Genomic DNA, 12,614 nt, shown 5'->3' with positions numbered 1-12,614 from the left:
GAAATCTAAAGATTTTAATTCACCTGTGTTCTGACATCTACAGTGTCAAATCTGTTTGCTTTCTAACAGACAAGAAAGAGATCTTTTGTTTCCCTCTATCATGCTGCTAGAACTCCATAGCAGGATTTTGTTAAATTATTAATATTATGCTTTCAGTCAACAAGGGCCCACCTTAAACCGTTTTTTTCCAACCATGTGAATCACATTGATTCCAGAATATCAAAATTTTAGGGTTTTATATGTTATTGTCATAAGCTTTTAAGTACATGCATGATTAGTGGGTTCAAACTGCGATGTCAAATTTAATTTCCTGTCTTAGAAAGTTAATTACATCAGATGGCAAATTATAATTGTAAACATTTTATAATTACTTTTTTATTAGTCATAAATATTTCGATAATAGTTTTGTTTTGAAAGGAGAAATAAAAATTCAACCATTTTTTTCTTCTAAATTTGACACACAGTAAAACAAAAATAAATTACAAGAAGGGTTATTCATCCAGTAAGTCTCCAGATGAAAGCTTTTGGTGATAAATTTCGTTTTAATTCACAGCTCTGAAGGCTAAGTTTTGCTTTATTTGGGGGGGGTGGGCAGAATTGAATAGTTTTGGCCTCGAGGTTGAAAAGTCCATCCTTTGTGGGGAAATATTTTCTATGATCAGTTTCTTCCATGGCACTATTGAGTAACTAACTTCAGGAAGTACCAGGCAGGTTAATTTTTTTGTTTTTCCTGAAATTTTGGCTGCTAGCCACCCTCAATTTATTCATGTTGCCAAGACCCCATTTCTGAAGTATGCCAAAGTGGTGGACCTTTTGTGTAAATAATCTGTTACCTTTTTATCAAAAATGAATTTAGTTTTTTCATTTTCAAAAAACTGAACAGTACTGACCCCAGTTATGCCTTTCATTCCATTAGCACTTAGCAAGGGTGTTTCTTTAAAGGAGAAATATAATATATTTATGAGTTGTGAATGCCTAGGAAACTAAAACAAAACATTTCATCAAGAAAAAAAGAAGCTAGTAACTTAGTCTGGGATTAGATAAAAAATACTTTAACCAAACAATCTTGTATCTGAGACTTGAGTCCTTTTTACCTTTAATCCTGTTTACCTTTAATCCTGCTTGTTTTGTTTAAAATAAATCCTCAAACATGACTTTATTCACCTTTATTCTAACTTAGGAGCTTCACTTTTTATAACTTTCATTACTTAGGGTGTGATAGTTCTATTTCTAGAGAAAAGTATTGTTGGATTATTTATTCTTTTTTGTCTACCTTCCTTTTTAAAAGAAAGTTTATGATTAAGGAATGAACAGATGGGTGGGGTGTCACCAGTAGTGTAAAATAGTTGTTTCATTCTGTCCTTGCATTTGGTTGTAGGCATTTACAATTTTATGTGGTGTTCCAGGTGTGTCTGACACAAAAGAAAATATTGAAAGTTTAGAAATTATCATTTTCTCAAAGAACAAAGCAAAACAACTCAAGTCAACCTGAGTGAAGCAAATTTGAAGTTTAACTTTGATCTAATAGATATTTTCAGCATGATTTGGGGATATATATATATACATTTTTAAACATTGTCATAGCATGTACTTTGCTGAGTGAAAAAATATGTGAAAGAATTGGTCATGAGTAGTCAATGATAAGTCTTGTCAATATTTAAAGTAAGAGTCTGGTCCTTTCCTCTTCCATACCTAATTTTTTTTAAAAGACTTAACTTTTTTAGAGTAGTTTTAGGTTCACAGCACAATTGAGAGAAATGTAGAGAGATTTCATATATTCCCTGGGCCCACATAGGCATAGCCTCCCTCGTTTTCAACATCCATCAGCAGAGTTAAGACATTTGTTACGATTGATGACCCTCCATAAATGCATCGTAATCACCCAAAGTCCATAGTTTTCATTAGGGTTCACTCTTGGTGTTGAATGGGTTTGGACAAATGTATAATGACATGCATCCCTCATTATAGTATCATGCAGAGTATTTTCACTGCCTGGAAATTCTGTGTTCTACCTGTTTATCCTTCCTCCCCGTGCACTCCCGTGCCCAACCCCTGGCAATCACTGGTCTTTCTACTGTCTCCAGAGTTTTGCTTTTTCCAGAATTTCGTGTAGTTTTCAACTACTGTGGGTAAATACCAAGGCGTGTGATTGCCGAATTACATGGTAGTAATAAGTTCAGTTTTATAAGGAATCACCAAACTGTCTTCCAAAGCAGCTGTACCATTTTGCATTCCCACCAGCAATGAGTGAGCGTTCCTCTTGTTCCACATCCTGGAACATTTGATGTTGTCAGTGTTCCAGATTTTGGCCATCCTAATAGGTGTGTGGTAGTATCTCGTTGTTTTAATTTGCATTTCCCTGATGACATATGATGTAGAGCATCTTTTCATATGCTTATTTGCCACCTGTATATCTTCTTTGGTGAGATATCTGTTAAGGTCTTTGACTCATTTTTTGATTAGATTGTTTATTTTCTTACTGTGGAGTTTTAAGAGTTCTTGTATATTTTGAATAACAGTCCTTTATCAGATGTGCCGTTTGCAAAGATTTCCTCTCAGTCTTTGGCTTGTCTTCTCATTCTCTTGACATTGTCTTTTGCAGAGCAAAACTTTTTGATTTTTTAAAATTAATTTTTATTGGAGTATAGTTGATTTACAATGTTGTGTAAGTGAATCAGTTATACATATACATATAGCCACTCTTTTTTAGGTTCTTTTCCCATATAGCCCATTATAGAGTGTTGAGTAGAGTTTCCTGTGCCATACAGTAGGTTCTTATTAATTATCTATTTTATATATAGTAGTGTGTATATGTCAATCTCAGTCTCCCAGTTTATCCTTCCCCCTCCTTGGTAACCAACAGAACTTTTAAATTTTAATGAAGTCCAGCTTATCAAGATTTCTTTCATGGACTGTGCCTTTGCTGTTGTATCTAAAAAGTCATTGCCACCCACAGACATCTAGATTTTCTCCTCTGTTATCTTCTGTATCTAATTTTCTGAAGTAACTTTTTTCATTGAAGTATAATGTACATTGATAAAAGTTTGTAAATCCCAAGTTTACATCTTAATGAATTTTTACAAAGAGAATGCTCTTATGTAACCTCTACAAAGATCAAGAAATAGGACATTACCAGCACTGCACAAACTTCTCTTTTGTTTTGCCCCACCCTTCCCCTCCACCACCCAGAAAAGATAATTACTATTCTGACTTCTGTTATGATAGATTAGCTTTATTTATTCTGGAACCTCACCACTATAGAATTATATAATACATATTAGCTTTATTTATTCTGGAACCTCACCACTATAGAATTATATAATACATACTCTTTTATATTTGTCTTCTTTTGCTTTTCTTTGTTGAGAGGTTTTTAATAATAGATTTATTATTTTCTTAAATAGAGGAGATTATTTCTTCTTATGTAAATTTTGCTAAGTTGTATTTTTCATGTGGAGTTTCTTCTAAAATGATACATTTTTTGATCTTTAGATTTTTTTATACTCTTCAGTTCTATTTGTAGTGTCTGCAGGATCTCTCCTGGCATTCTGTTTTCATTTCTGATTTATATAATTTTATTTGATCCTTTTCTTTCTCTCTCTTTTTTAAAGTCTTGCTGGAATTTATTAATTTATTGGTTTGTTTTTCTGAAGAACAAGCTTTGTTAAATTTACTTATTTTATGACTGCTTTCTGTTTAATGATGTCTTCTCTCTGTTATTTCTTTCCTTCTGTTTATAGGAATGGAGTGGGGATTAATTTGCTGTTTTGTGGTTTTTTTTTTTTCACATCTTGAGATGGATACTTTGATAATTAGTTTCCAGCTTTTCTTCTTTATTCACATATGTATTTAGGAGTATAGACTTCACTCTAAGGAGGGCTTGAGTTGTATCCCCAAAATTTGATGTCATAATTTTTAAAATTTAAATAAAAATTTTTAAAAGATTTCCATTGTGATTTTATTTTCTTGGACTCATTTGTTATATAGGAATATATTGCTTAAGTTCTAATTATTGGGGAATTTTCTAACTATAATTTTTTTAATAATTCCTATCTTAATTCCATAGTAATGGTAGCAGTTAGAGAACATACTAATAGTTTGAAAATATACTCTGTATGATTTCACAGAAGTTAAGGAATATACTGTTTGTTGAGACTTGCTTTATGACTCAGTAGATGGTCACTTTTGGTAAATTTTCCTTGTGTACTTTGAAGAAATATATTCTATAGATATTAGGTACAGTGTTATAAATATATCAAATAGATTTTTTTCATTATGCTCTTGATATCTTGTATATTTTATAGCTTTTTTTGTCCATTTATCAGCTACTGACAGAGATGTGTTTAAAAATCTCCCACTATTGAGTGTGTGTGTATACACACACATATATATGTATAATAATACGTGTATTTTCTTTTTTTGCCATTAGATTTACTTTATATATTTTGAGACTATGATATTCAGATTGTGCAGATTTAAAACTGTTACATCTTCTTCATTAAAGAAATACCTCATTTATCTCTAGTAATACTTCTTAATATCTAACTTGTTTTATATTATTACAGATAAACCAGCTTTCTTTTGGTTAGATTTGCAGCATGTATCTTTTTCCATGCTTTTAGGTTCACTTTGGAATACATGCATTTCTAAGTGTGTCTCTCGAAACCATCTGATATTATTGTTTAGCTAATCCATCTTTGACTTTTAGTCTGAATACTTAGTACATTTATATTTAATGTAATTATTGATTTATTTGTGTGACAATCCACTATATATTTGTTTTCTCTTTATCACTTTTTTGTTGTTGTTCCCTTTTCCTCTCTCTTTTTTTGACTTTTGGATTAATCGAGTTTTCAAAATTTCTCCATCTTTTTCCTCTCTCCCCTCCCACCCCAATACATTTTACAAGAATGTATTGACTAAATATCAGGCCTGTTCCCTCTCTGCAATTAACATTATGGATTAACATTTTCAAATCTCTAGAAATATTTTAAATTAAAAAACCTGTTTAACATTATTTAATCCAGTGATTGTCAAACTTATTTGGGAAATGCTGTGGGAGATAGGTAGGGTCTCCCAGTACCCTACCATCCTTGGGGAAATGCCCATCTAGAAGCTTCATCAAGCTGAATGACGTTTAGGTTATTTCTAGAGTAGTACGTATTAATTGATAAAATTTATATATAATTTGGGGTTATGTGATAGGGCAGCAGCCAGCACAGTTTTTCCTTATTGGTGCTTGGAGTTTGAGAATCAGTCTGTGGGACCATACAGTTAATACTGTATTAGGATTCTTCCCAAAACATGCCCCCTGGGAAGGTGATAACTGAGATACAGCAGGAGTTTGGTTGAAGGACCTGTAGGAAGAGCATACATTCATCTATTACTTATTTCCTTCCAGAAAAGAGTCTACATTCATTACAGTCCTTGGATGAGTGAGCTGGTTTTCACAGTAGCCCACTCTGGCCATTAAATTTAGAGACCACCTGATTTTTATTACTGTAAATTCCTTGGGATTAATTTTATGTTACCAAACGTAGGTTAAAGGTAGTTTAAAACATGCTCTGTTGCTTTGTCTGAGGTTGTTAGCCATAAGCCAATTAAATATTGGAATCCATCTGCTTAAAGTGAAGCCGTTATCTGACTAGTTAATATCACATTGTTTTTCTTGACAATAATTAAATAGCATGCATCCGTTAACCAAGAAGAGTGATCAGCTCATTAAGACACAGGTTAAAAAGAAAAGGGTCTGGGCTTCCCTGGTGGCGCAGTGGTTGAGAATCCGCCTGCCGATGCAGGGGACATGGGTTCGTGCCCCGGTCTGGGAAGATCCCACATACCACGGAGCGGCTGGGCCTGTGAGCCATGGCCGCTGAGCCTGCGCGTCCGGAGCCTGTTCTCCGCAAAGGGAGAGGCCACAACAGTGAGAGGCCCGCGTACCGGGGGGGAAAAAAAAAAAAAAAAAAGAAAAGGGTCGAAATTATATCACTCTTCCCAAGACTATTGGCATTTGAAATAGCACTGTGAGGAGAGGATAATACTTGGTCCAAAGAAAAACATCTCTAATGGTAAAGTTTCGATAATTGTGCTTTTCTCTTACCCTATAGGTAGGACTGAAAGTAAAGGAGCCATGATGGTAGATGATTAAAAAACAGTGTCTAACATTAGAAAGAAAAAACGATCACTTAAATTGGAATCAAAGTTAATTTTCAGGCATTGTAAAACAAATGCAATCCTAACAACTTAAAAATTCTAACAATCCCCCTGTTCCCTTTCTTTCTCAGGTGTGTCGTCTTTAAGTATTCAGTTTGCCAAACTCCCAAAGGGATTAAAGCATTTAAATTTATCTAAAACCTCATTGTCACCTAAAGGTACAGTATATCTTATTTACTTAACTGTGTGTCTATAATATTTCTGCTGCCCCATGGTACCTTACATAGTTAGAATTATTACTCGTTGTGTATCTGCATTTAAAAATGTAGTTGACCCTTGAACAATGTGCTTTGAACTTCCCGGGTCCACTTACATGCATGTATTTTTCAACAGTAAATACTACAGTAGTACATGGTCCACAGTTGGTTAAATCTGCAGAAGTGGAGGAACCATGGATACAGAGAGATGACGATTAGTTATCTAACTAAAGATTAGTTATCTAATTATCACACAGATTAATCCCCGTGTTGTTCAGGGGTCATCTGTATGTGTATTATAGTACTCTGGCAGTTTTAAGATAAAGAAGTTATCTGATTGGATTTCTGGTGTTCTAAAGTGAAATGCTTTCAGAGTAGAGAATAATTTTCAAGTATACCTGTGGTCTCCAACTTTTTCAACTTTGAGTCAGGGAATGCTCACCTGGCTGCCTCCTGCCTCACATTCCTAGAGGTAGCTGGTTGTGTTTTGCTGTTGTTGTTTTTGTTTTCGATTTAGCAATGTTTTTATTGAAGTATAATTGACCTACAACACTCTGTTAGGTCCAAGTGGGTAATATAGTGATTCGATATTTCTGTATATGACAAAATGGTCACCACTGGTTGTGTTTTTCTTGGTTCATCCTTGGAAAGACATCAGCCATCTCCACTTCCCCGTTCCCCCTTCCCCTCCAGATGGACTGTCTGCTGCACAGAAAACAGTTGGGCCTAACTGCCCAGTCCCAGTCACCACTGTAGCTCTATCTGCTCTATTTCCTGTCCTGGAAATTGCCTTTCCTTCCCCAGGTTCTTTCCTGACTCCACTCACCATCCTCTCAGTTTTTCAGTTTTGTTCTTAGTTTGCTACATCAGCACCGTCACAATAATAATTAAAATCTCCCTGCACACACCATGCCTTTGTATACGCTTCGTATTCCGCTTGAAAAGCTTGTCTTTCATCTTGTATAGGGAAAACCTCCATTCTTGCCTTCCTTCTGTGTTTCTCTTTCCTGTGCATCTCCTTTACTACTCACACAAACCATCTCACTTCTGACACCTCTGGTCACCAGAAGATGTGTGGAAGTTTTTCCCTCACAACAGGCAATTCTCTGTGATACCACCTGGGTGTCCTACAATTCAGCTCAGTATCTACCTGGAGATGGCACGAGATCCTACAGGTTAAGGGCTCAGTCCCACAAGACTGCCATGCCCCCCGACCTCCGTTACATACCAGTTCACACGCCCAGGTTATCAGAGGTTCCAAAGACCCCCCCACTCCTTGAGTTTGATTAATTTGCTAGAGTGGTCCACAGAACTCAGGGAAACACTTACTTACGTTTACTAGTTTATTAAAGGGTATGATAAAGGATACAGATGAACAGCCAGATGAAGAGATATTTAGGGCGAGGTCTGGCAGGGTCCTGAGCCCAGGAACTTCTGTTCCTGTGGAGTCGGGGGTGCATCACTCGCCTGGTGTGGATGTGTCCATCAACCTGGAAGCTCTCCAGAACCCATACCATTGGGATGTTCACGGAGGCTGCACCATGTAGGCGTGGTCAGTTATTAACTGCATTTCCAGGCCCTCTCCCTTTTCTGCAGAAGTGTTGATGGGTGGGGGTGGGGCTTCTCAGCATGGCTTGGTCTTTCTGGTGACCAGCCCCCATCCAGGAGCCCACCAGGGTTACCTCATTCGAGCAAAAGATGCTCCTAATACTCTTACCACTTAAGAATTTACAGGAGTTTAAGGAGACCTGGGTCAGTGTCAGGGTCAAAGACAAATATTAGAACAAGGGATGTTTCTAGTGCTGTTATCACCTAGGAAATGACAAGGGTTTGAGGAGCTCTGTGCCAGGAACGGGCATGGGAGGCAGAGACCCATATATATTTTCTCTTACCTCACACATCTCCAAATATTCTTGGAGAGCTTCAGTTTATTTTATAAAACCCTCATCTGTGATCATCTCTTCTGAGACGTCTTATTCCTGAGGCCTCAACAAGAATCAATTTCTCTTTCCTTTGTGTCACTTCTAGGTCATATCTAACATTATTGTATAAATGTGGTGTCTTCTCTACTCGAAGGGGGCTCTCCTTGCAGCCTCTGTATCTCTCATCTCCGTATCTCCAGCACCTGGCATAGTGCTTGGACCATTGTGGGTGTTTAGTGAAAGTTTCCTGATTTGAGTAATTTCCCATTCCTTAACTATATCACTATCTTTTGAGGGCAGTATGTGTAGTAATTGCCGGTTCTCTTGCAGATTGCCTAGGTTTGAATCCTAACTTTTTTGCTTACTATAAATATGCCTTTACAATCTCTTGGTTGTACCTACCTCATTTGTAATATGGAAATACGAGCATCTGCTTCATCAGAGGTGGTGGGGTTAAATGGGTTAATACGCATACAGTGCAGTTTCATTTTCTCTTTGAAGCCTCTCAGACAGCCTCCTCTCACCACACCCTGTGGGACTAGATGTTCCCTTCTCTGTGTTCCATAGCACAGGAATTTGTAAATTCCTCAATTTTAGTGCGTCTCCCATTGTATTTTGGTTGTGTCCTAGCCTGGGAGGTTCTGGATGGTAAGGGCTTTGCCTCATTCATTGCCATGTCCCTGGCACCCAACACACTGCATGTTCTCACTAAATGTGTCGTGGATGAGTGGGTGAAGCAAAGTGGTTCCGGAATGGTTTTCTCTCCATCTAGTCATACTTTATTCTGACCATACAGTTACACTGAGTGATTTGAAATTGGGGGTGGTTCCATATGTCCCATGATTTTATGTGCACACATTTGTACCCACATGTTTAAGATGAAGGCATAAAAGTAACTTTCCAAAGGGAAACATTTCCCCAGGAGCCAGTGTTTTCTGTCTTGATGCCTGAAGCCATCTACAGATCTTAAAGCTAAGTGTGTGTAGTCCCTTTTTGCTATCACTGTTCTACCTCAGCAAATTAGTTTCATAAAGACCTTTTTTTCTGATGATTATCAATGCATTACATATTTATGGTAAAGATTTAGAAGATACTGAAAAGTATAAACGAGAAAGCAAAAATTACTTGTAATGCCAGTACCAAGCCATTACAAGACTCTCACTGTGGACAACGTGGTACCCGTCCTTCCACACTTGTTTTCTGCCTGTACATAGTTTATTTATATACATACCTACAAAAAACACTCACATGCATATATGCGATTGTACTGTGCTTACTATCTCATAAGCTTCCTCCCCTGCCCGCTGTAGTAAATTGTGAACATTTGTGTCAGAAAATACTTGGTCCACTTTCAAAGGCTATGCCATAGTTCAGCGTATGCAAAATGTTCCCTAATTTATTTAAATGATCTGTTGTACATTTAGATCATTTAAAATTCTTCAGTAGTGCAAAGAACACTAAATGACTTCTATATCCAGTTAATGGTCATGTGTTAATTTCTTCTTTAGGATACATTCCTGTAAGTAGAATTGCTAGATCAGAGTTTGCAAACATTTTTAAAAGCTTTTTCTGATATTTATTGTCGAGTTGTCCTCCAAGTATTTCATATAACCCTCTTTACACTCTTATCAGTGGATATTGTTCTCCTTTTTAATTGTTTATCAAGCATATGAACAAAAGTGTTCTGATATTTTAATTTTAGTTTCTTCAGTTATTGCTTAAGTAGCTTTTCCTGCCTTGTTCCTTAGTCACTTGTATTTCTTTTGGAGAAAATTGCTAGTCCCCCTCCTCTGTCACTATTCGGTTTACAGCGTCATTTTTTTTCTTTATTCATTTGAATTCTCCACACATTAAAATTTTAATCATTTATTATGTGCTTCATAAGTCTAACTCTTTTTTTAGGTAGAGGTTTTTTTGTTTTTAAACTTGATTATATTTATTTAACTTATTTGTTCATTACTGTAAGACAGATAGAGGGATGCTATCTATGATCATTGATCCTTCTGAGGGCAGGTTTGGGTTCTGAGGCACCTGAGTGCTACCCACTCACTGATGCCCTGTCCCTCCCAGTGTGGTGAGAGTGGGCAGATTCCCTAGGCAGAGCTGGATTCCTCAGCTTCCATGTGAATCAGGGCAGCCCCACATGCCCTATACCCTTCACAAATAAAGATGAACACCTTTATCTCTTCTCTGCAATAAAATGTGTTTGAGAATTGATATTGTTTTATAACATGTGACCCAAAGAATTTTAAGTTGCCCTTCCTAAGATGCATATCTTGAAATGTTGTTTTTTAAAAAAATTGATTTCTTTTTTTTTTTTTTTTTTTTGCGACACGTGGGCCTCTCATTGCTGTGGCCTCTCCCGTTGCGGAGCACAGGCTCCGGAAGCGCAGGCTCAGCGGCCATGGCTCACGGGCCCAGCCGCTCCGCAGCATGTGGGATCCTCCCAGACCGGGGCACGAACCCATGTCCCCTGCATCGGCAGGCGGACTCTCAACCACTGTGCCACCAGGGAAGCCCAAAAAATTGATTTCTTAAAGGTTTTCAGTATTCTTACAGATTGTCACAAAGGATCTGAAAGGTTTTGCAGGTTCAGAATAACTCAGATTAAATTGCAGTTTTAAGCTTTTGCTGAATTTGACTCACATTTATATTTTTGTTCTATGAAAACATTTCTATTCATGGCTCATAACTCAAGACATAGTTTTTTCTTTAATCTGCCCATGACATCCACACTGTCTCCAAATATCCTTTCTCTTCCTCAGATGTTAGCTAAGTGATAGTTTTCTGGATTTCTAGTAAATGTCCTGCTGGTTGCCAGATTATGTCAATGCAGGGCCATCTGGTACCACCTTTTTCCAGCTGTAAACACTCCAATAATAAATATAAGAATGGTCAAAATCACCAGACAGAGTCGAGGATAGCATGAAAATCTGTGCATAGTTTGGGTTGGAAGAGCCCTGATTTTTTTCCATCCTATATTTTTGTGATTTCCTGCTATTAGTGTGTTATTAACACAGGCCTCATGTGGATGTAGGCTCCAGACGTGGGGGAGGAAGTCCTTCATTCTGTTTCCAGTAGCTTGAAGCTGAGCTGATAACTTGATTCTCTCCCAGTTCTATTCAGATGTTGGCCAACTGCCAAGCGCCCACGCTTGTCAAGGAGCGTTTTGCTGTCAAGACTAATTTCACCTTCTAATTTCGGAATTTATTTATTGAGTTTTGTTATACCGCACTAAGGACATAATTTCACAAATGATTTTCTTGATGAGAGTCTGAGATTTTCCACAGGTTTTGGACTCGATTATTCCATTTCAAAATACATTGGTACTACAAATAACAGGACAAACTGAAGGAAATTGGTCATTTAAACAATCATAGAAGTTGCCTCCAGAAATGAACCTTTTCTATGGGCCATAGCAAGTTCCTTTTATCTGACACAATTAATCAAATCTCCACCTCCTTCACTGCAAAGCTCTTGTCTCTTACCTCTTTGATAGTACTGACCTGGCTAGATTATGATTATTCAACTGTCTGGGTCTCCCACTGGATTGGCTTTGAGAGGGTAAAAGAGTATCCCCTGGGTCTCAGAAGCCCACGCCTGGTATACAGTAGACCTTAAATAAAGATTTGTTGGGCTTCCCTGGTGGCGCAGTGGTTGAGAGTCCGCCTGCCGATGCAGGGGACACGGGTTCGTGCCCCGGTCCGGGAGGATCCCACATGCTGCGAGGCAGCTGGGCCCGTGAACCATGGCCGCTGAGCCTGGGTGTCTGGAGCCTGTGCTCTGCGACGGGGGAGGCCACAGCAGTGAGAGGCCCGCGTACCGCAAAAAAAAAAAAAAAAAAAAAAATTTGTTGTATTGAATAAATATTCCTCGTGTAGCACTGGCTTTTCATCCTGGAATTTATTTAGCTTCTTTCGTGGTGGTCTTTGAACTTTTTGAGGGCAAAGAATGGGTCTTATTTACACATATCTCCCGAATCCCCAGTATTTGATAAACATGTTATGAGCACTTAATAAATGTTCAGTTGATGGCCAAGAAATTCTTCCATGTACTTAAGTAAAACATTTTCCCCTCTCTGCCTGAGTCTTCTCTCTACAAACCCAAATGCACACTCACCATCAAGAAATGGCTCAGTAGCCTTTATTGGACACACACTGGAGTTGGTTCTCTGTTAACTCTCCAAAGCTGAAGAATGAGGTAGTAACCCCTCCATGGGTGCCATGCACCAAACATTCTAAACTTGGGGCAGAGTACTGTGCCAGTGTGGGGTGCTACTTGT

At 37.7% G+C, this 12,614-nt stretch overlaps 1 protein-coding gene across 9 annotated transcripts in view; it reads left to right on the top strand.

Annotated features, from left to right (window-relative positions):
- The window catches only part of CARMIL1 (capping protein regulator and myosin 1 linker 1), a 326,341-nt gene that overhangs the window by 185,757 nt on the left and 127,970 nt on the right, over window positions 1–12,614 (top strand). For all 9 annotated transcript variants that reach the window (XM_067006576.1, XM_067006574.1, XM_067006577.1 and 6 more), the window contains one exon: window positions 6,285–6,371. In XM_067006576.1, coding sequence (XP_066862677.1) covers window positions 6,285–6,371 — 87 coding nt within the window. The remainder of the gene's footprint in view (window positions 1–6,284; window positions 6,372–12,614) is intronic.

The sequence above is a fragment of the Kogia breviceps genome, chromosome 10 (genome assembly GCF_026419965.1).
Source record: "Kogia breviceps isolate mKogBre1 chromosome 10, mKogBre1 haplotype 1, whole genome shotgun sequence".
Taxonomy (NCBI): domain Eukaryota; kingdom Metazoa; phylum Chordata; class Mammalia; order Artiodactyla; family Physeteridae; genus Kogia; species Kogia breviceps.
Note: the sequence above shows the minus strand (reverse complement) of the source record. Positions and strands in the feature narration are given on the sequence as shown.